This window comes from Macrotis lagotis, chromosome 1, assembly GCF_037893015.1.
Source record: "Macrotis lagotis isolate mMagLag1 chromosome 1, bilby.v1.9.chrom.fasta, whole genome shotgun sequence".
NCBI lineage: Eukaryota > Metazoa > Chordata > Mammalia > Peramelemorphia > Peramelidae > Macrotis > Macrotis lagotis.
The window spans coordinates 618,973,902-618,999,053 of NC_133658.1; the positions used below are offsets into that span (position 1 = coordinate 618,973,902).

Genomic DNA, 25,152 nt, shown 5'->3' on the forward strand with positions numbered 1-25,152 from the left:
CCTTATTTCCTCCCCCCCCCTTAATTTATCTGTTTATATTCAAGGCCTTTGACATTTAATTTTCCTGAAATCTTTGGTACTTTTAGTCTTTTTCTTCTTGTTTACTTTACTAATCACTTCCTTCTTTCTGTGGTCTCTGTGGAGGCCAGATCTCAAAGTATCTTAGCCTCCTCCCACAATGGACAATTCATGATTCACCAGTTGTTGCTTTGGGGTGGACAGAACCAGCCCTAGTTGGATTCTGTCCTCTTTCTCTCAGACTTGGAGTGCTGCACAGATTCCCACAGGCAGGGTCTCTAATCCTGGTAACCTGTCCCATTCTCTTTGCTCCTTGTTTCTCTTGTCAGGCACAGAGCTTTGTAGAACTGGTGTTTCTAGGTTGCAGCCCCTGGTAGGCTTTTACTTTTGAAGGACTGTGACTGAACTTTTTGGATAAGGTTTTAGTAAACTTCTGCAGCCTGGAACTAGAGACACTGGCATGGGAAAGAAGGTGAGGAGTATGGGGTATAGGGGTGAGTTTTGATGGAAGCCTATGTTGTCTTTGTGTCTGCTAGTGTGACCTTGAAGCCAGAGTTGTGGAAGGTATTGAGAGGGGGGTGCTAAATGGATCAGGGTCAGAGGATGTCAGTCCTTGAGATTTTGTTTACTTTCTTTTGGATTCTGAGTGTCCTTAAAAATGGAAACAGTTTAAGTTGCTTTATATTTGGCCTATAATTTCCTTTTGGGAGAGGGATTGGAGAAAATGTCTAGTCAGATGTTTTATTACTTATATGACTCAGCCACAGGGAGCAATTTCTGGACAAAGTAGAGGAGTTTTGTGGACTGTGTGGAATCAAGGAAGGAGGCTGACTTTCTGGTAACCCTGAGCATTTTTCATGTATTGAAGAGGTTTACTCAAAATAGAACTGTAGGTTTGAAGGTCTGTATATGTCCTTAGAATATGAGGCTCATCGTAAGGGTATGCTTTAGTAAAAACTGTCTTTCCTCATTTTGCAGGTTGGTTAGAGGAGAATCCTAGGACAGCTTGAGAGCTCTATATCTGTATAGGTCCTTGGGAAGTAGAGACCTGGCAGAAAAGGGAAGGGGAAATGACTTGACTATTCATGGATAAAGTCTATGAGTCATTTGCCAGGTTTAAAAAAAATACAAACTTTTCTGTATCCACATTATGTTAACCTGGATGTTTGAATGGGAGCTAGGATCCTTTGAACCTGTTTCATTTAATTCCAGAAGTTTATTCAAGATGCTATAACCATCAAAATCTCTCTACTGCAAGACATTTAACCCATTGCCTTGTAAAACCAAAAAAAAACAAGCCACAGCAAATAAACAAACAAAAATCTCTCTATTTTCTGAAGGTCCCTAAAACAGATTGCAGGCTCACAAAACTTTATGATTTTTGAAGGAACTTGGTATAGTTTCAGAGAGGAAAGGGAATTTAGAGGAGATCTTGTCCATTAGTTTCTATACAACTGCAGAAACTAACATATTCAGAGGTTAAGTGATTTGGCCAGGGTCACACTGTAGTAGGTAGCCTAGCTAAGATTTGAAATCAAGTCCTCAAACTCCAAAAGTAGTAGGAATTTAGTCAATTTATTGAGCACTGAAAATTCCAGTTACTCACATTAGGGCATACTTTATAAAATGCTACAATATTTAACTGTTTTTTTTGCAAGGCAATGGAGTTAAGTGACTTACCCAAGGCCACACAGCTAGGTAATTATTAAGTGTCTGAGGCTGGATTTGAACTCAGGTTCCTTACTCCAGGATTCCAGTATTCTATCTACTGCCCCACCTAGCTGCCTTACAATATGTAATTTTAAATTTTGTTTAACATTAAAAAATATATCAGTTAACCATAGATATAATTTGTGTTGTGGGATTTTAAGCTTTGTTCCTATACACATTCATATGAAGGATGGAATGCTATACTGAGAGGATACCCAATAAATATTTGTTTTCTAACTGCCTGATAAATTAATTATAAGTTGCAAAGAGGTAGGAAGAACATTATTCAGGGAGTCAGGTGACATTCTGCCATTAATAATGAATAATAATGAAAATAATGGTGGCAACCCACATTTCTATAATTCTTGAAAGTTTACAATCTTATGAAGATTGAAAGATTGTAAGATTACAACCTCCTTAATCTTATGAAGTTGCTGGTATGCATGCTATTCTTTCCATTTTACAAAGGAAGAAAATGAAATTTAGAGATTAAATGACCTGTCTAATGCTAGAGTGGAGATTCCAAATTTAGTTCTTACTTCTATAACTTTCATCAACCTCCTTTTGCCTCCATAGACCTCAGCTTCCTCATATGCACTCTAAGATCTCTTTTTTGAAGTGTTGTCAAATTTTTTAGAGTATGTAAATAAATGATCTCTGCCTAAGAGTTGCTTTAAAGAGGGTTGAGTTGAAGAGGATCCTACACCATACTTTGCCTGCATCTTCATTTTTTTCCATATAAAAGTTATCACTAGTCAATTATACAACACTAGCAACAATGCTGCTTGCCATAAGCCATTTGAATCTGTTATCAGCCACTAAGGAGTTCACCAGTTCATAAATGTTTTGGGGGAGTGGAGATTCCATCCTTCTGGGCTCTTCACTGTAAAGCAGTGACTTTTAATTGGATTGATTCTTACTGTTCCGTCATGGAATTGTAATCTTTATTCTCACTTTGGGAAAATAAAATTAGGTGAAAGGAATTGGACAATAATAGAAATCCTGTCTGAGCAGAACAAATTGGAATTAATAACAGGCATGGCCTGGAATTTGAGCAGTATGTGTGGGAGGGGAAGGGAGTGAATGTAGTTATAATCTCAAGAAAATTTGTAAAGAGGCTTCCTTTTGTATACTCCCTACCATATTCAAATTTTCAAACATTGATTAAGATGTCTATTATAGAGTGCTCTGATAGGTGCTAGGAGAAATCTGTGATTTAGATAAAGCAACAACTCTGCCCTGATAGAACTTACATTCTAGTGGAAAGCCAGGGTAGGACAATTATCTAAATAACTGCGGTCCAAAACAGTTCATGGTTGATATATAAGAGGGAAACAGCAAAGTGAGTTGAGTCAGTACAAGATAATAGCCAAAGGGCTATAAAATTTTGTGTACCCTTTAAATCATCAATACTACTACTACTACTAGGTCTGTAACCTAGAGAGATCAAAGAAAAAGGAAAAGGTCCCATTTTTTAAAAAAATGCTTCTGCATCTCTTTGTGGTGAGAAAGAATTGGAACTGAGGGGCTGCCTATCAGTTGAGAAATTACTGAACAAGTTGTGGTATGTTATGAACTCAACCATGAAATAATGAAAGGATATGCATTAAATATTAGAAGAATCAGGTCAAGGTCTCCACTGTGCCTGCTGGATCTTCTATAAAAGATGTATAGGAAGATATAGACAAGAAATGCACAGTGCGAGGAAAGTATGGATCAGTCACAAATCTGCCCAAATGAAGGGGAGCACCCCTTTCTGTAAAAGCCAGGGTCCACTGGAATAAGTTGATGTTTGTCCTTCATTCTCAAAGAAGATCATGACATCAGGGAGGTGATGTCATGACAAGCACATGAATTGGATTTTGTGGCGGGGGGAGGGCTGTGCTAAGTCACTAGCCTCACTTTCTCCTCCAGAGAAGTCCAGTGGCCAATCATGAATCAGAGATGGCCCTAGATGTGAGGTAAACAGGGTTAAGTGACTTGCCCAAGGTCACACAGGCAGTAAGTGTTGTATCTGTGGCTGAATTTGAACTCCTTTCCTTTTGGCTCCAAGGCCAGTACTCTATCCACTGCACTACCTAGCTGACTCTCTGGATTCAACCATCTAAATAAGTGCACCCCATACAGTCAGCAATCAGTGAACAGTTTGCTTATTTCTCCTATCTGCCAATGGGCCAAATGGCAAAGTATCATCTATTGAGAGTCTATTCAAGGCACTGTGGGAAGGATCAGAAAGTAGAAAAATGGTTTCCAGTATCTGTTGGTTATAATCTAATGGAGATGACAGGACAAACATATGGAAAATACCCAAAACATATACACACACACACACATATTAATATGTATATGTATGTAGCATAGTTACAAAATTTTTATTTATAAAACAAATTCTAGATGAATTTATCAACACTCATTCCTATCTAATGGCAACTCAGATATGTGTATTGATAAATTCAACTATATTATCTCATTTGATTCTCACAACAACCCTGTGAGGTGGATGCTAATACTATGTCAATTTTCCAGATGAGGAAACTGAGTTAAAAGAGTTAAATGACTTACCTACGGTCACACAGCTAGGAAGCATGAGATGAGATCTTCCAGGCCTGGCCTACTATCCACTGAGCTACCTAGCAGTGGATCTTTTTCTATATTTTTCTTTTCTTAACTAGACTTGTGATTTCATCAGTGTAAGATACCTTCTATGAGGAACTTCCTTTACTAATGAGGGACTGTACTGTAGCTTTTAGTCTTTTCAAGCTTAGCCTAGTCAAGCATGGTGGGACACACCTGATATTCCTGCCCCCCCAGAGAGGTTGAAGGTTTTGAGTTTGAGAATTCCGGCAGACTGTAGACCATGCCAATCAGAAGTTTGGACAGTTTAACTTTAATATGGTGAAGGAGGGGGTATATCACCAGGGGCATATCAACCCAGATCTGAAACAGAGCAGGTTAGATCTCCCTGCTGATTAGCAGTGAGCTCTTGTGTATGCATGAGAACTATTAACGCTCCAAACTGTCCTAAGTCTTCTGGGACACCATATACATGAATTGCTATGTAAATGAATTTTTTTGCATACATACATATGTGTATATATGTATGCGTGTGTGTGTGTGTGTGTGTGTGTTATTGGGTTGGTAGAAATCTGGATGATTTTCCCGGAGGTGTTGAGTTTTGAGCAGAGGGTTAAAGTAGTAAAGGTCTCAAGAAAAATGAAATGTCCATCCCCAGTTAAGCTTTTCTCTAGTTCTGAACCTTTGGGCTTTCAAGGCAACCCATTCTCCACTTTTTATAAAACAAACTGTCTTTTAAAAAGCACTGATGCAGAACAAGTTTGTGGCTCCTGTGTAATGACTCTTCCTGGCCAGCTGAAGACAATGTTGTTTCATTCTCCTTGTGTGAATTGTCACAACCCTCTTCAGGAAAGCTCATTGCCAGGTTTCCAGTCTGTGGCTAGATGGTAAGACCCTCATCCATATACATGCCTCCAATTAAAAGTTTCCTGCAGCGACCTTGAGAGCTGTCTGTGCTCTGGAGTGAGACTGAAGTTCTCGAGGGAGGGGCAAACTCTGGAAAGCCCCTCTGAATGGTAGTAGGGCTTTGGGGAGGGGGGCACAGCTTTCAGGGGATCCCATTAGCCTGGTCTAGGCTCTAGCTCTGACCTTCTGAGGTGGTAACACTAGGGGCCAAGTAGTGATTGAAAAACAAAGCCAATGTCCCGCAGGCATTTGTGACAGTGAAAGGTTTATTAAACTTGCCTGCTTCTTCAGGGCTCTGGGTGGAGAGAGAGAAGACTCCGGACAGCTGGAGAGGCTGAGGCTGTTTGTTGTAGAGAAGAGAAGGGGCCCCCACCCAAGCCAGAAGCATATGGCCCGGCTCCAGGGATGCTCATACTTAGGTTGAACTAAGGCATGGTGGGGGTGGGGAGAGGGAGGGGGGGGAGAGAGAGAGAGAGAGAGAGAGAGAGAGAGAGAGAGAGAGAGAGAGAGAGAGAGAGAGAGAGAGAGAGAGAAGGAAGGTAGTTAGCAGTCCTCCAATAGAGTCTTGAATTTAAAGTGAAAGAGAAGAGATCCCCAGAATCCTCCTGGACCCCTGCCCTTGTCCCGTCCTGCTCACTTTCCAAGTCTCCATTGCGAGGAGTAGGGGAAAGGGAAGAAAGGAGAGGTCTCTTTGACATCTCACCTAGTACGAGGAGACCAAGGATCTGATTTCAGGAAGGGTGGTTCCTTTGCCAGAAGCCTGCACTGTATTTGATCAGGTACTTCATTAATGATTAACAACAGTTGTCCCCCTCCTTCCCTGCTCCAGAGAAATAGAGAAAACTAACTGGATGGGGGTGAACAGAGGTGGAGTTAGTCCACGGGAAAGAGGCAGAGACATTCACCCACTGTTGGGGCTGAGCAACTCTCTTGTCTAACTCAATAAGATTGAAAAAAGTTCTCTTTCTATTTTCTTTTTCACGAAGATCCATGCATTTCCAAAGTCTTGGCTATCATGTTTCTTCTTATGACTCTTCTGGGCTGAAGTTCTTCAGGAAGTTTTCAACTGTGGCCAATCAGCTGGTGAATTAACTGCTAAGGTGAAAAATTACATTGGGCTACCTGTGCTATCAGGTCTGCTGAGATCGGAGGAAAGAGATTTAGGAGGCCTGCTCTTAGAGGGAAGAAAGTTTGGTTTTTTGCAGGGAGCGGTCAGGAGCCAGGCTTTCTCTTATCATGGCTTCCAGGAGCAACTCAGCCCAGGACTGTTCAAATGTGATTGACCACAGCCATGTTCCAGAGTTTGAAGTAGCCACCTGGATCAAGATCACCCTCATCCTTGTCTACTCGATCATCTTTGTGATGGGTATCCTTGGGAATAGCATCACCATTCATGTTACTCAACTGCTTCAGAAGAAAGGCTACCTGCAGAAGGCAGTTGCAGACCACATGATAAGCTTGGCCTGCTCTGACATCTTGGTCTTCCTCATAGGTATGCCAATGGAGTTCTATAGTGTGATCTGGAACCCTCTGACTACAACAAACAGTAACTTATCCTGTAAGGTGCACACTTTTCTCTTTGAGGCCTGCAGCTATGCTACCCTCCTCCACATACTGACTCTCAGTTTTGAGCGCTATGTGGCTATCTGCCACCCCTTCAGGTACAAGGCAGTGTCAGGACCTTTCCATGTGAAGTTGCTGATCTGCTTTGTCTGGGTCACCTCCACTCTGGTGGCACTCCCCCTCCTTTTTGCCATGGGCATCGAGTACCCTCTGGTCAAGGTACCTAATCACCATGGCCTCCTTTGCAATCGTTCTCTGACCCGACATGTGGAGACCTCTAACATGTCCATTTGCACCAGCCTCTCCAGTCGGTGGACTGTTTTCCAATCCAGTATCTTCAGTGCCTTCATCATCTACTTGGTGGTTCTGCTTTTGGTGGCCTTCATGTGCCGAAATATGATGCGAGTGTTAATGAAAGGGAAAAAGAGCACGCTGGCAGTGAAAGGGCAGCATCAGCTGAGGAAGTCAGAGAGTGATGAGAGCAAAGTAGCCAGGAAGCAGACCATCATCTTCCTAGGTGAGTCATGCACCTTCTTCTTGACTAAATCTGAGTTCAATGAAAAGCAGCATCAGATATTTTAAGTCTAATAGCAACTCATTTGCATAAAAGGCCTAGTGTGACAAGTTCAGAAGCAAGATTAGGAATTATCTTGATTATTATTTGATTATTTTGGTTTCCTTTTTTTCTTCCCTGATTTGCTGTGGGAAGAATATTGGGTTATATACATGGTCAGAAACTGTCACCATGTTTTTGCTTAATTGTTTTAAAAGAGTATTTTTTTTAAGGGGATACGTATATACAGGGTGTCCCCAAAGTCTTAGTGCAGTTTTAAGCTTTAATAGCTTTTGACTGCACTAAGACTTTTGGAGATATATATATATACACACACACACACTTATGTATGTATCTATGTATAATATAGGATAGGGCTGTTGGAAAAAAATAGGGCAACCTGGGGGTCACATGTAACCCACAGTGCAATTTTATGAGCTACTGCAGAGCTCTCACAAAAATGGCAAATCAAAATATATTGTCTATTGTTTTAATTAAAAACTTTTAAAAGTAAGATTGGACAGCCCTGATATAAGCTACATATATATTAATATAGATGTATATATTTATATTCATATACACACAAACATATAAACATACTTATATATGTATTTATACACACACGTGTGTGTGTGTGTGTGTGTGTGTGTGACCAGAACTAATTCTGTTGTAAAAGCAAAAAGCACCAAGACAACTTTTTCTTTTTCTTTTTTTTTTTTTTTTTAGGGAAGCAAGAGGTAGCGAGATTTGGGTTCATATTCTGTCATATTCTGGCTATATGTCTCTAACCAAAGACTGCAAATTTCAGTTCAATTGCTAATTGTTATTAATATAGGTAGCATTCTCTGAGCTCCTATCCAGATTATATCAGAATCTGGACCAAAAAATAAAAATCTGAGCTAGGAGTCAGGAGATGTAGCTTCTCTAGAAGAGCTATCACAGACTTACGGTGTGGGAAGAATGGTCTTAAATGCCTAACCTCTTCTCAATTTTCCCATATGTAAATTATTGTTAATATCCTATATATCTCAAAAGAATCTGGTGAAGATCACTTGAGAAAAATCTATGCAAAAATACATTGATGAAAAGGATTGTGTACATCCAAGAGTATCAATCTATTATTCTAGTATGATATTTTAGTAAAATGTAAGCTTCTGGGGCCAGGAGCTATTTTCATTTCTATATTGATGTCTGAAGTGTCTAACCCAGTAGGAACTTAATAAGTGCTTATTGAGTTAAATTATGAACTACTCCTTTTGTCCTGGAATCTATTTCCTTGGGTAATTTCTTTTGGTTCTAATTTTTTTTTCTTGTGCTCAAATTGCTACCTGGATCAGACATATTCCAGTGAGGGTGCTATTTCACTGCCACCAGCTGCTCTCTCTCCACCACCATCTGGAGCCTTCTTCAGAAGGTGGAGTGCTCTGATATGCCTTCCCTGGGTACTGCTTGGGTGACAACAGTGGTCTGTCTGATTCCTTATCATAGTCTCCAAATGTAGCAGTGATCTTTTGTTGAACAGAACCAGAAGGACTGCACAGATTGCTGGAACTTTTTTGTTTTCAATCCCAGTAAATATCAAATTAAGAAAGGATGAGAGTCTTTTGTTTCCCAAATTTCTGTCATTATTCATTTGCACTTAAGGGTTTTCTTCATTTTTTGAAAAGATAGGCTAAGTATAATGTTCTATGAAAATCATCATAGTACAGAGAAAAGTGCAGACCAATGCCCTTCAGCATTTTAGATTTTAATAGAAGCATATTAAAATCATAGGATCCTGGACCTAGATAGGTCAGAAGTCTAATTTTAGTCCAACTCCCTCATTTTACAAAGGAGGAAACTGGAGTGCAAAAAAGTTAGGAGATATGACCAAAGTCACAGATAATAAGTAGCAAGTGTGAGATTTGAATCTAGGTCCTCTGACTTCAAATGTATTGTTCTTCCCACTATACAATGCTATTCCTGAAATAATATGATAGCACAGCTTAAAAGGCCCTTTAGGGATCATTGATTTCAGATTTTTTTTCATTGTTATTTTTTCCAGTTGATTCCAACTCTTTGTGACCCCACTGGGGATTTTCATGGCAGTGATACTGGAGTGACTTGCCATTTCCTTCTCCAGTTTATTTATTTATTCAATCATTCATTTATTTATTTTTGGTTTCTGCAAGGCATTGGGGTTAAGCAATTTGCCCAAGGTCACACAACTAGGAAATTATTAAGTGTCTGAGGTCGAATTTGAACTCAGGTACTCCTGACTTCAGGGCCCATCCACTATGACACCTAACTGCCCCGCTCCAGTTTATTTTTAAAGATGAAAAATTTGAGGCAAATAGGGTTGAGTGACTTGCTTAGGGCCACATAGCTAATAAATGTCTGAGATTGGATTAGAACTCGAGGGTGAATCTTCCAGACTCCAGCCCAGCACTCTATCTGCTGTGCTACTTAGCTGACCCTTTACTTCAGCTAGTTTCCTCATTTACAACAAATGAAGGTCCTGAGACCCCAAAGAGAAGATGCAAATGAGCTAGGATTACTCAAGTTTAGGAAACCCAAATTTCCTGACTCCCATTCTAAAAGCTTTTTATGGGGAGGAGAAAGAAGCATTTTCAGTAGCTTTTTTTTAAAAAAAAATTTTCCCCAGTAGTAGCTTTTATTTTATTTAAATTTTATTAGAGTACTGTCTAGAATGTAGTAATAGGACAGAGAGAGAGAGAGAGAGAGAGAGAGAGAGAGAGAGAGAGAGAGAGAGAGAGAGAATTAGGTTTCCTGTTGTGTTTTGCTGGGGGAAATCCAAGAATCAAATCCTAGAGATAGAAGGTTAGAAATCTTGTGAATCTAAGCCACCTGATTTGGTGATAAGTGAAATGTTATCTAGTAAGAAGTCATTCCTTTAAGTTAAAGGATTATAAGAAGAGAGCTGGAAGTTATCTGGACAGTCATCTAGTCCAAGCTCCTTATTTTACAGATTAGGAAGTGGAGACCCCGAGAGGTTAGATGATAATAGTGGGCATCAGAAGTGAGGTTTGTACCCTGCCATCTGATCCCAGAGTCATTGCTTTTTCCACTATAATACACCTTGCTAAGGTTCAAATTCCACTTTCCCTCTAATTCCTAGAGGAATTACTTTAAGTAACAGTCCAGGGAATGCTTTGGGAGTTAGATTAAGCAGATGGCCCCATTAATTCTGATTTGGAATTTTGATATTCCTTTCAGAAAAAGGAGGAATTAAATGAAATTTCCTAACAAAGCAGATGAAATAAAGTTTATTTTTCTATTGAAAAATTTATGTAAGAAAAATTTTGATTTATAACTTTATATTTAATAATTAGAAGGAAAATGATCATTTTCTTATGTTAACATTTTTTCATGCAGCTTCTTTTCATTCTTTGGGGAATATAAGAATTTCACATACGGAAAATTTAAACTGTTTCTACTCATTAATTCTTTCATGTAAATGGATATTAGTTCTTGGGATGAGGAGATCTTCATAAGTCATAGGACTAGAGTTAGAAGGAACATGAAAGGTCACCTAGTTCAATTTCTTCACTAAAACTCTTAGAGATTAAATGACTTTCTTAAAGTCATACAGAAAGTAAGTTGTGAAACCATGCTATGACTTCAACTCCTATGATGGTGGAAAGAGCCTTCTTTCCATTGAACCACCCTCCTAAAGTAAGAAGCTTGAGGTTGAGAGTAGTGAATAGAGAACCAGAAAGAAAGGGAAATAGGGTGATGCTCACACTTTTCTCTAGGGCTGCTTTTGTCAGTCAATGGACTGCCAGGGCCAACAAAGCTATTGGAAAGATTCAGGAAATCCACAAAAACACTAAACTTTTCCATTTTTAAATTTAGCTGAAACATAATTCATAGCTTTATTCAGCATGATAAATAAGCAAAGAGACCTTTAGTACACTGAATAAGCATATATATTTTATACATACATATATTACTATTTTAAAATTGTATATTGCTATTGCTGATAAATAAAACACAAATTCATGTAAAATGTATTGAATTCATGATATGTTTTTGGCATCAAATATTTCTCAGTGGTTATAATATCTCATCTAATATCACATAGAGAAGGGGACTATGAAATTCCTTGATGTTCAGAATGAACCTTTCACATTCAAGGTTAGGAACTATTGGCTCAGGGCTCCTTACTGAAATGCTTATAGTAACAACTGAGAATGGTTTCACTTTAAGTTTTGATCAAAGATTATGTTCTAGGACTCCAATGCAGGACTCACACCCCCCCCAATGACTTGCTTTTAGGTTAAAAAAAAAAGTCCCAAAATGTCTGAAGTAGAGTCGTAGAATTTACAGAGAAAAGTCAATCACCTTAGAGATCATTTATCCTAGCTTATTTTGTTCAGCCTGCATGTCTGTCCCCAATATAGATTATTGATGGCAATCACTTCTGGGCAGCTAGGTGGTATAGTGGATAGAGCATCAGTCCTGGAATCAGGAGGATCTGAGTTCAAATCTGGCTCAAATATATGGTACTTACTAGTTATGTGACCTTGGGCAAGTCACTTAACCCTATTGTCTCCTAAAAAAAGAAAAAAGATAATCAGTTTTATTACATAAAAGGGTCTTCACATTTTGAGTGTGATTTTAGAATATGCTCTCTGCCTCTCTATCCAAAACAGTTTTCTATATTCCCACTATGCTGTATTTCAAATAGCTTTTAAAATATGATTTTCACTAATTAACTTGAATTAGTAAATAAATTAATGAAGTGAAAAAGAAAAAAAAACCATGCCCTGCATCCATCAGATTAATATAATGCCATTTATTTTGTGGGTTTCATAAAAATGATGCTTTGGGGGCATTTTTAACTCAGAACAAATGAACATATAAATTGTTTACAAATCGCTGAATTTAATGTGGTGACTTAGTTGTCTTTTTAGTATTTCATTTAACAGATGGAGCAAATTAAAACAAATATTTGCTCATTTCAAATGTATTTTTCATTTATTGTGAAATGTAAATGATGACATGGAACAAGATGTCTTTGAAGCTCTCCAGGCAATAAGAAAACAATTAAAGATTTTCTTTCTTGGTCATAAAAAGCATAAATTTCTGCATAACAAAAACGAAATTCATAAATCTATGCATGATGAGGAAGGCCATGCCGAAAATATTAATTTTCCTTTTTTCTGTGACTTTCACTGCTGTACCTCTGTCTAGTTGAGCTCTGAATTGGAGAATAATGAAAACAAATTGGAAACTGAGAGAGAGTGAGACAGAGGAAGAGCAGTTCCTTAGGATCTCTCAAGCAATTTGCAGGAGAGAACTATGATAATGCAAAAGTGCAGACTCCTGGAAGTATTAGTGCTTCCTACTTGTCTATTGTCAGTGATCTCTGTGAAAATCAATAATAGGCTCACTCTGCTGTTTGGACAGGTTTCCTAGTTTTTCTTAACAAAGGCTAGTGACAGTTTTTCTATCAGCAAGGGCTTGCATAACTGGGTTATAATTCCCTGCCCTTATGTTGGGAAAGCACCAATTGCCTTGAATATTTATAACTGGGATCTGAAAGCTATGGGACTTGGGCCTTTTTTTTATTTTTAAGTTACTTGAAATATTGCCTTTTGCTTTTTTAAAACCACCATTGACATTTCCTGATAGCCTTCTCCATTTTCTTCTCCATGCTTCCCTTTCCCACCCTTATCCCTCCCCCCCCCCCCGCCCAACTATAACTGCCTGGTCTTAAAGAACAGTTCAACAAAGCCAACAAGAACAGTGGCAATATTTAATAAATGTGATAACTTGTACCTGTAGTCCACCCTTTATACCACCAAAAGGGTGGTGGGGAACAGAACATGTATTTTTTCATCTGTCCTCTTGAAGCAATATTGGTCATTGCCTTTAATGTGAGTTCAGCTGCCATTTAGTCTTGATTTCATTTGTATTATTTTAGTTATTGTGAGTTCTGGTTCTTGTTTCTTTGCTCTGGATGAATTCATACAAGTCTTCTCATGTTCCTCTGAATTCTTCATATTTGTGGTTTCTTATGCTGTGAGAAATTTCTATTTTATTCTTATATAACAATTTGTTGTTTAATCATTCTACTTTCCAGTGTGAAGTTGTTGTGTTTTGTTGGTTGCAATAAAACATGTTTCTGTGACTATCTTGATATATGTGTGTGTGTGTGTGTGCATAATATATATATATATATATAGTATATATATTTATGTCTTTGACCTAAGTTCTTAGTAGTCAGATCACTGAGTCAAAGAGAATGAAAACTTCAGTCATTTTTCTTTCATAATTCTAAATTTGTCAGAAGAGCTAGATCAATTGATAGACTGACCCTTCCAATATTGACTCTTGCTTTTGATTAAACTCTTTCACAATTTGATAAGTTATGAGTTTACACTTGCTTCACGTGGAATAAACTGGAATTTCCAGACCTTCATGTGATGAACTTCCTGTCTTCAATGGGAGAATTTTCATTATAAAAATATGTAGGTATGCACAACTACATGAGTCAGACTTTACTATTTCACATAGGTTGGAGGCAATCAAAGTATAGTAGTTAAATACAGTATTCCAAAAGTCTCAAGATAGATTTAAGTTTATTAAAGATATAAAATTGTATTAAGACTTTTAGGACACACTGTATTTTAAAGGAAACCCAGTTTTGTTGTTTTAAGACCATATGGTGACTAGAGCTAGATGTACAAAATCCTCTAATAATCAGATAAGAAGCATTTGTAATGGGATATCAATTGATTGTAGGGCAGTAGCTACACTTAAAATGTTTGAAGGTGCTTGCAATATTTTTAAATACTTTAAAAACTGGCTCTCCTACACACACACACACACACACACACACACACACACACACACACACAAACACACACACAAACACACACACGCGCGCGCTTGTTGACATCCTCATTTGCTTACCAAACACTTTGCTTACCCAAACATTTTCTTTACCCATTTTGCAAAAGAATAAATAAATAAGTCATTCTTATGTGCATATTTTTGCCTCAAATGTGGGGATATTCAAGAAACTGCATATCTTGACCCAAGTTATCCAGATTATCACCTTCATTTTCCCAGTCTCCTAGATTCTGTCTATTCAAGTAATCTATCTTTTACTTTCAGTATTTCTTGTTTTTTTTCTAGGAGTCATTTCTCAGTCATCAGTTGCTTGCTTCTTTTGATCAATGTGGCAGACAAATATAATAATACTACTTTTTTTTGTAATCAACCTGTCTCTAGGATTTCATTTCTCTGCAGGAGTAATACATATCTCTCTTGGAAGGGCCAATTTGAAGCTCAATCCCCCCCATTCATTAGTAAATCTTTCCTTCTAGTTTAGATGGTTTCCAAAGTGACACTTTGCCTTGTGAATGCTACCTGTCATAAAGGAATAACACGGCAGAGCCAAAAGAACTTTTTTTAAAAAAAAGATAGAATACATCTTCATTTGCTTCTCTATCTTTCCCATATCCAATAATTTGCCAAGTCCTGTCAACTTTGTGACCTTGGGCCAGTCACTTAATCCCAGGATCTAACTTTCCTCCTCTATTAAATAAGCTCAGTGAACTAAATAATCTGTTACATCTCTTCCATATCTAGATATATTGATCCTCTAATTCTCCCTTGATCACCTCCCCCATTTATTCCTTTATTCCCACTCACTTGGATCATTGGGACAATCTCTCTGGTCTGTTTCTGTACCTAGTTTCTCTCTTTTAATCTTTCTTTAAGACAACTTTTCCATTCCTCTTTAGCCTCCATGAATTTACACAAATCCAGAAAAAGCATCTATAATATAATCTAATATTTTAAGTCTTTAGGGCTGAAAAGTATGTGAGATCACTGTGCCCAACCCTTTCACTTTACGGAAGAGTAAATCATTTCTTGGAGTGGTGAAATGAGTTGCTGAAATCCAGAATTTTGGACTTTTGGGCTAACATCCTTTTATTGTTTTTAAACAAGGCAATGGGGTTAAGGGACTTGCCCAAGATCATGCAACTCAGTGAGTATTAAGTGTCTGAGTCTGAATTTGAACTCAGGTCTACCTTATTTCAGGGTTAGAGCTCTATCCACTATGCCACCTAGCTGCCTCTTAATGTTCTTTTTACCAAAACCTCCTTCCCTCCATACCTTCATCTTTTTTTTTTCTTTTCTTTAATTTTTTTTCTTTTTTTTGCAAGGCAAATGGGGTTAAGTGGCTTGCCCAAGGCCACACGGCTAGGTAATTATTAAGTGTCTGAGGTCAGATTTGAACCCAGGTACTCCTGACTCCACTGTGCCACCTAGCTGCCCCTCCTCCATACCTTCATCTACTGGAATCATTCTCTTGCTTTAAGAACCAGGATCTTGAACCATATGAAATTTTCCTTCATACTAACAAGATTTCTACATCTTCATCTTCTTATAAAGCTCTTTTAGATCTGGAGTACTTCCTTTCCCCTTTAAGATTCCATTTAACTTAGAATCAATACTTATTTGAGCAAGTCTTGTTATCTTATTGGATTATAAGATCCTCAAGGGCTAGGACTGTTATTTTTCATATCTATGATCCCAACACTCAGTACAGTATCTTCCACATACTTAGTATTTAATAAATGTTTGAATTGAATTTTCTGGTATAGAATTTATAGTCTAGTGTAAATTCAACTAAACTAAGTCAGAAGATGTGGGTTTAATTTCAGCTGTACCAATAATTCAATGTGTTACTTTGGGCAAGTAATTTAATCTATATGTGGCAGCTTTTGGAAATGGGGAAAGTACCTTGGAGGTCATCTAGTTCAACTATCTCATTTAAAAAATGTAGGAAGCTGAACAACCAAAGTGGTTAAGTGACTTGTCCAAAGTCACACAGTAAGTAGAAGAGATTTAAACCTAGGCTCTTTGACAACAAATCTTTGCATAATTTTACACTACCACAGAACCACAGTATCTTCATGGGTATATTACAAAAGATAACTGTCAAGCATGCAAAGATATACACTGGATGGATCAAATGACAAAATCTATGGGGAATACTTCAAAAACTTTGTTACTGTATATATGGAAGGGATTTGAAAATATTGAAATGTTAATTTTCCAGTATATAGGCTTGACATTTTTATATAAGATTTGATGTGCTCCAGAGCAGCATTACTACCCTTCTCTGAAACTTTTTGAAGCCTTCCAAGATTCCCTCCCTGACCTCCCTCTCAACCTCCCCCCTGGAAAGTGGGTGCTCAGAGGAGTCAGTGTGGAAAGAGCATCAGAATTGGAGTCAGAAGACACAGGCTATCTTACTCATTATCTGTATCACCATTGACAAATCTCTTTGGCTCTCTGGCATCAATTTCTTCATCTGTGTAATAATGAATGATCTCAAAGGTCTTTTCCATGATTAACTCTATCCATTAAGAGTTGTCAGTATGACCCAGTTTATTAATTTTATTTTTAAAGACTGGGACTAACTCTTTCACTCAGAATGGAAGTGCAGAGACTACTGAGAGACCTGATCCCAGTCTGATCAGCTTTGATCTGCTATGATCTGACCTTATCCATTTCGCGCCTCCTTAGTTGGCCTGGTATCCTCCCATTTGGGGGACTTGGAGGGGCCTCATCACATTAATACTGAACTTAGTGCAAGCACATAATTGGTCTACTGCGGTTCAGAACTCTTGAGTTCAAAAGAGTCACTAACAGTCTCTGTGGCAGCTGGGATCACAAGCATGTGTCCTCAGATGCTGTTAGTATTATAGCTGAGCAATGGGCTTTTGACTGATAATTTAGTATGTATCTGTCTTAATACTTTTTTTTAGCTTGGTTGCAGCTCTATAGGGTTTGCGACATATCTTATGCTTCTTTTGTACCCTTTTTTCTGTCCACAATACCTTGCACAGAGGAGGAACTCAATGAATGCTTGTTGATTAAGAGTTATTTAATCACAAATCAGCCTATTTTGATTTTTTTTTAAAGACTAAGGAGAGCAGGAGATTTGCTGTGCTCAGGGTTTCTAGGAAACCACCTATATGATTTGTTTCATATTCTCTTTTTTTCCAGTGCTGATCAAAGAATTTATAATAATGATAATTATAACAATTACTGAAAATCTACTTTAAGATTTGTGAAGTAGTTATCCCCAAGCAATGCTGAAAAGAAGGAAATATAATAGCAGTATTCTCATTTTATAAATGTGGGAACTTGGAGTTCTGAAAAGATATCCATGATAGGTCCATGATTACATGAAATAGGATTTCATTCTAGATCTCCTGGGTCCAAGTTCAGTGTTCTATACACTACCCCATACTTTCTCCCAGGCTTTTATCCACACAATGTTTCATGTATGTAATGCATTTAATACCAAAAATGTGGTAAACTTTTAAATATGTTTTTATTTTAAATATTAATATATTCCTCTCATTTTTATTTATTTTAAATATTAAATATTAATTTTATTGAATGTTAAATATTAATTAATACATTTCCTCTCATATCTACCCACTCTTCATAGAGAGGGTTGGGAAGAAAAAACTACAATAATTAAAATATGCGTAATCAAACAAAATCATCAAACAAAATTCTTCTATTGACTATCTCCAAGAATGTCTCATTCTTTATCACAAGTCCATCACAATTCATTTTTTTTGTTAATTAATTCAACCATCCTCAGTCTTGTAATTAGTAGAATAGATGTACCTTCCCTCCTTCCTCTCTATAGGTACAAGTCCTCTTTGATTTTTCTTCATAGTTTGGAGAATATCAGTTTTGACTATTTGGTATTCAGGTAAGAGGAAGGGAGAGAGAAGAAATTTATTTTCCAGGTTCCTTCTCCCCTTTTGTTGCAGTTCTCAGCCCACCAGTGAAACTCAAACCTCTGCAGTTTGCTAGTTCTGTCTTCCTAGCCTTTGGCTGTAACCATTCAGAACTTTAGTGTGTGCTAGAAATCTGATTAGGAACTCCACACTTGCTCTTTTTCTGTCTAATACCTTCAGTCTTGGTGTAAGTTGGGCACAAAAAGGGGGCCTCTCTCTACTTGACTATTTGTCTTTTAGTGGTTTAGAGTGTGACCTCCTTGAGAGCTATTTTGTTGGTTGTTGCTGTGGTTTAGTCATTTCAGCATGTCTGACTCTTTGTCAGACCCCACTTGGTGTTTTCTTGGTAAAGAGGAAACTGAGGAAACTGAGGCACACATGTGACTTGCCCAGGGTCAGCAGTGTCTGAGGCCAGATTTGACCTCTGGAAATTGAATCTTCCTGACTTCAGGTCCAGCACTCTGACTATCATGTGAACTAGTTGTCCTCATTGTCTTTTTAACCTTTCTTGCTTGCCCCCTCTACCCCCTTCCCCCCATTTTAACATCAGGCCTGGCACATAGTAGGCAATTAACAAATGTTTATTTATTGACTGATTGTAGCCACTTAATAAACATTTGTTGAGATAAATGAATCAATGGAAGAAAAGGACTTTGACTCAAGATAAGCTTGAGAGTAATATCTCCTTTTCCTTGCCTGCAGACAATCATAAAGAATTTTGCCATCTCACAGAAACTGAGCTCAAAGAAATTGCTTAGTTTTCACCTCAAGGTGAGCTTTTCTTGTAAATGATCTAAGTCCTTTGAAGCTTTTTAGAGGAGTAAGACAGCAAGGGGTGGGGGGGGGGGAAACTTGCCTTTTAAAAATCTGCCTTAGGCAAATAAATGCTCTGATCACTGGTTCCTGAAAAGAATAACATCAACCATATGTACCTACCAAGAGTCATCATTATATGTACCTGGAAGAAATCACTATGAATTGAAAGTGATTAGGACTGTGTTTAACAAGCCTTGTTAAACTGCATTTAACAAGGTGCTAAGACTGGAAAAAGGACTTTAAAAATATTTCTTCACAGGTTCTGACATCATTTACTAACAAGGGAGTCCTTTACTTTTATAACATCATAGGCTGAATCATAGTTAAGTGACTGGAACTTGCTTAAAAAAACCACTCGTAGAAAGCTTTAAGGAACTCCCTGTATTTCAGTTTTAAGTGTATTTTTCAAACTCCTTACAGGAAATAATGACAGAGCAAATTCTATGGTCATGTTCAAATTATGTATTTCTGCTTTTTTTGAAGTTAATATTTATTTGTCTCCTTTATCAGATTTTATTAGCAGGTGTTCTTTGGGGGTAGGAATCATTCCACTAAAACATAATTTTTCCATATCAAGGGGTGTACTGCTAAGAGTTTTTTAAGCCTGAATTCATATAGCAATCTTTTGCTTTTACATTACCTATGTTTCTCAGCATAATTCCTACCCCACCCCAAGAGAGGCATCTCTTATAACACAGAATGAAAAAGAAAAAGAGTGTTTGGCAAAATTAGCATATTGAAGAAATCTGAGGTTATATTCAGTGTTCAACAGTGTTAGTGCCCTACTGCTTCAAAGAAAGGACAGAGGTACTTTCCCATTTTCTTCTTTGGACTAGGTTTGATTGGCACACTCTCAGAGTATTCAGTTTCTTGTTTTTCTATATACTTTGTCATAGTCATTCTTATATCATTTTCACTTATTTCAATTGGCATCATTTCATATTTCTATCTGTGCCTCTTGGTATTCAGCATTTTTGTTTCTTACTGTCCAGTGAGATTCCATTCCAATCATGTTTTCGTAGTTTGTTTAGTCATTCCCTAATTCCATGGTCATCTACTCTATTTTCAATTCTTTTCTTCTACAAAGAGAGAAGTTCTATCTATTTATGTATATATGAGGCTTTTCTTTTTGTCATTGATCTCCTTGGGGATGTTTATCCAGCAGTGGAATTTCTAGGTCAAAAAGTATAACATTTCAATAATTTTCTTTGTGTAATTCCAAATTGCTTATCCTTAAGTCCTCATAACTGACTTTCTACCGCCCCACTCTTCTGAAACTGCTCTCAGGAGTTACTAAAGGCTTCATTGCCACAACCAATGTTCTTTCCCTTTATAACTGTCCCCTCACTAAGGGCTTCATTGCCACAACCAATGTTCTTTCCCTTTATAACTGTCCCCTCACTCATTCTTCTTTACTTCTCTGTAGCTTTTGATGCGGCTGTCCCTCTTACTAGATATTCTTTTTTCTCAAAGCTTTATTCTCTTCTTACCTTTCTAATTATTCTCATCCTTCTCTCATCATCTTCCTATTCCTGCCTGCTCCTCAACTGGTAAAGCTATTCCCCTAAAGAGTTGTTCTTAGTTCTTTTCTTTACAGTCTTTGGCACATAAGTATATAATCAATGCTTTTTCATTTGCTCATTCATTCTCTCTTTACATCTTCTCCTTAACGACCTCATTTACTTCCATGGTTTTAACTACCATTTCTGCCCTTTAGATATTCATGCATATATCTCCAATTCTGATTTCTTTTCTCATCTCTCTGCTAGGAGACTCGGTACCTCAAATTCAAACCAAATTTATTTCCGTTATTTTTAAAGGTAAGCCTATTTGTGACCACTGTTTCTGTCTGAGGCACCATTATTCTTCAAGTTCCCCTTGTGTGTAACCTTGGAGCTAGCTTTGATTTTCTTCTTTCTCTCAGCTTTCATGTCCCATTAGTTGCTAAACCCTGTTATATCTACCTCTCCACATTCCTTGCATTAGCTTCTTCTTCTCTATTCCCAATGCTATTGCCCTAGTATATCAGTATTTATCCTTCAACTGAACTATTTAAAGAACCTTATTACAGGTATTCCTGCCTCCACTATTTCCCTCTTTCAACCTATTTTTTGTTTGGTTTTTTGGTGGTGGTGGTGGTAGTGGGGAATTACAAGGCAATAGGGTTAGGTGACTTGCCCATGTCACATAACTAGGTATTTATTAAGTGTCTGAGGTCATATTTGAACTCAGTTCCTACAGACTCCAGGGCTGGTGCTCTATTCACTGCACCACCTACCTGCCCCTCAATCTATTTTTGATATGTCTGCCAGAAATTTTTTCATACACAAAGATTTACTCATGTTACTGCTTTGCTCAGAAATATTCAGTGGCTTACTATTACTTATTAGTAAAGTTCATTCTTACTTGTCTGGCAATCAAGTCTATCCATAGCTTGATTTCACTTTAATTTTCATTGTTTCTCAAATTACTTTCCTTTATGCATTGTTCTCTCCAGTCAAACCTGTTGAACAAACCTCCCTGCCTTTCCTCAGGCAGTTTCCTAGGTCTAGAATGAATTGCTTTAGCATTCTTGTCAATTGGGATTATTACATGTATTTTAAAGTCCTTTCAAATATAACCTCTTCTAGTAAGAAGCATACTTTTCTTTTCCATTCATTATTTACTCTCCTTATTTCTCACCCCTCTCCCCATGCTCCTTTTGCTGGGTATAATGATTGGAAGACCTACAGAGAAAACTGGAAATGTTTTTCTTCTATCGTTACCTTCCCTGGTCTTAGATCAGTCCAAGTCCTATGAAAAGACTTGCCTCTACTAGGTTCTCCCTCTTCTATTATGTTCCTCCTCCTTCTGGGCAGTTTGATTCCTCACATAACTTTGGTGAGAATAGAAACAGAAATTCAGAGAGCCCAAGATCACACATCATTTAACTAGTGGAACTTCAAGTTAAACTCAGTTCTTTTTACCTATGTATATATGAGGGAGTTTGCAATCTAATGAGAGAAGCAGCAAAAAAAAGGCAGATAAATTGGAGGGGATACCAGTGGGGGAGTCCTAAGAAGCTGAACCTGAAATTTGTCGCAATGTATTGAGGTATTGGGGTATATATTGAGGCATATATATACATATATATATATATATATACATATGTATATATATATATATATATATATACACCCTATTGGGGTATATTGAGGCATATATATATATATATATATATATATATATATATATATATCCTATTTTCTGACAACTTACAATGAGTGGTTCCTTTCTTTAACCAATTTTCAATTCATTTTGCCCATCTACCAAACTTGTTTTCCTATACTTCCTGTAGTTTAATAGCATTGCTCAGTTATTTCAACAACATAGGGAGTTTCAGTATGACAGGAGGTGTTGATTTTTTCTCTCTATTTTATCTGTTTGAGGCTTAACTAGGAAGGGATAGCTAGTACTTTGCCCTAGGTGGCAATATCTAGAATGAGAATGCTACTTTTCCACAGAGGTTCAAAGATTACTTTGTTATATATCTCTGCTAGCTTGTGCCTTTGCAGAAGAAGAAGGGATGTTAGCCCTAGAAGAAGACAGAGTAATGGGAGAGGAAGGAAAGGCTATAGGGAGGGAAGGTAGTTCAAAGTCTCGTGGTCTCGGGTAAAAGGGGTGCCCTCAAACAAATGTTACCAAAAAAGGCAATTATTGATGGATGAATGGTGGGCAGTTAATATTATCCTTGGGAGCACATGATTTACTGAATTAGTTGTAGACTGGGTGGGGATTTCCTATTCACAATTGGATTGAAGAGAGAGGGTCATACAGTGATGGCTATCTCATAGCATGTTACCTCTCCTGACAGTGAAAAGAGAATGCTTCAGCTAGTTGGCAGGATGGTTAGAGTCCTCTACTTTGCAGTAACAAGATTTGAATTCAAATCATGTCCCATCTACTTAAAAGCTGTGTAAACTGCTTCAAGTCACAGTTTCTCCTAGTTTTATTTTCCTCATCTTACAGAGAATTCAGTAGCCTCAGACTTGGTGGCCTCCAGGGTTCCTTCTATCTCTAAAGTTATGATCCTACAATAATTCTGGGACTAGAACAGGGTATTTAAGATGATGGTATCTTATATATTAATTTCCTCAAGCTTGAGAACATGAATTGTGCTAGGGAGGCAGACTGCAGTCCAGCAGTCTTGGAAAAAAGAGGGAGAATAGCCTCAGCCCCAGAAAATTAAAAAAAACACACCTGAAAATCACTGACAGTGATATTGGAAGGACTGATGTGAGTCTCAGAGGAGAAGAGGTTGTTGTGTAATGGCTAAGGTATCAAAAGAGTTCAGAAGTGCCTGTGTGGAGCAAGATCTATATTTACCTATCCTTTTACTCCAATGTGTCAGAAAGCATGAAAGGAAGTGAACTCAGTAACAACCAAGGGACAGGGGGCTGCAGTGCCTCTGGGAGATGGGTCAGGTTTTTGTGCATTTAAGAAAAGGAAGAAAGGTTGAAGATAAGTGGTACCTCTTTCCTCTGATTGGAGGACTTCCTTTATAGAGAACCCTCTTCCTAGCCTTCCTGGTATTTTTATTTTCCTCTTCAGTTCCTCTGTTTGACTTCATTTTCAATGAGCAAGATGACTCCAGGCTGGGCACTCACTGGTATTCCTCCCCTCCAATTTTTCTGCTGTTTTTTCTGCTTCTCTCATTGGATTGTAAACTCCCTGAAGCTAGGGTTTGATTGTATCCTCATTTTTATGTGCATCCCAAACATTTAGCACAGTGTCTGGCAGATAGACACTTAATAAATATTCATTGTATTGAATTGAAGTTTGTGATCAGTAAAATGGACATTCTAAAGGGAACAATTTAAAAGAAGCACTGAGCTGGAAATAGATAATTGAGGAGTAGGGAAAACTTGGATCTGGATGAGGGATTGAGGAATGGTAGCAGGGGGAAAGTTTTGATTTAGAATCAAAGGCATTCAGAGGAGAGCACTTTCCTTATCACTTGTCACTTCTAGTTATGAGCCTTTTTTCTGTATTTTATGCATATTTTAGTATGGTGCTGATCATAGAGCAGTCATTCACTTAAATCCAAAGTAATTAAACTAGACTTTAAGAGGAAAGTTCTTTGCTTAGGATAAGATTTTTTTTTAGGATTTTTGCAAGGCAATGGGGTTAAGTGGCTTGCCCAAGGCCACACAGCTAGGCAATTATTAAATGTCTGAGGCCGGATCTGAACTCAGGTACTCCTGACTCCAGGGCCGATGCTCTATCTACTGTGCCACCTAGCCACCCCTTAGGATGAGATTCTTCTGGAGATCTGTGAAGCCATGCTCTGGACAGTCAACAACCATAGGACTAGAATTGAGTTATGATTGGGACTCAGATCAAGAAGAAATAAATGAAAAAGAAAACAATTGAGAGAAGACCAAACATTTTGTAGCTGTTGGAGGGCCAGTATTACTTATAGGAATCTTTGTGAATTGTGAATTAAAAGTAAGCTCCTTGAGAATAGCCCATTTCATCTTTTATAATTGTCTGACACATCACAGGGGCTAATCAAATGTTTGTTGACTGATTGTGACTATATCTCCAACCTACATTAAATATGCCCATGTAATTTTTCAGAGTAAATTTCCCTTAAATATCTAAATGTTTGGTATGCTTAGAGGTAATTGAGAGGCTCTAAAGCTGTATAGAATAGGAGAGCAGGGGAACAAGATGAGATATAAGAGTCAGAGTAGATGAACACAAAGATCTCTTACATTCCATGATTCCACAATTCTACAATCTTAACATCATCTCAGTCTTTCTTAAATCATGCTGCCTATAATTTATCCATCATCCTTATCTCCCTATCTGGATTTTGACCCTAGTTTTCTGGGTTTGTATAGTGAGTTTTGACTTTAGATTTCCCAGGTCTCCACAGGTTTACCTGGACATTTCCAGATCATGCCAATGATCTCCCTATCCTTTTATCTATCGTTCTCCTAGGAAGACTCCTTGAAATCAGAGACCTCAAAATTTTTGCTTTGTGGATTGTTTAGATATTAAAAAGTAAAAGAAAAGTTAACTATGCAGATTAAACTGAAAAGATCATGCATATTTTTAAATTTTGTTTTGGTTGTATTTGCATCCCTAGGGCATCACATAGTACCTAGTACATAATTGGGGTTCAGCGAATGTTTTATCATGCATTCATTTATTCATCCAAAATAAACAGTCCCTAGAAAC

At 37.7% G+C, this 25,152-nt stretch overlaps 1 protein-coding gene across 2 annotated transcripts in view; it reads left to right on the forward strand.

Annotated features, from left to right (window-relative positions):
* The first annotated feature begins 262 nt into the window (after positions 1-262).
* GPR39 (G protein-coupled receptor 39) overlaps positions 263-25,152 on the forward strand; it is a 223,799-nt gene continuing 198,909 nt past the window's right edge. Inside the window, exons 1-2 of one of the 2 annotated variants that reach the window (XM_074215024.1) lie at positions 263-5,189; positions 6,195-7,288. In XM_074215024.1, coding sequence (XP_074071125.1) covers positions 6,445-7,288 — 844 coding nt within the window. In that variant the 5' untranslated portion in view covers positions 263-5,189; positions 6,195-6,444. Of the gene's footprint in view, positions 5,190-6,070; positions 7,289-25,152 lie in introns of those variants that run through there. The other variant, XM_074215023.1, reaches the window with a different exon arrangement.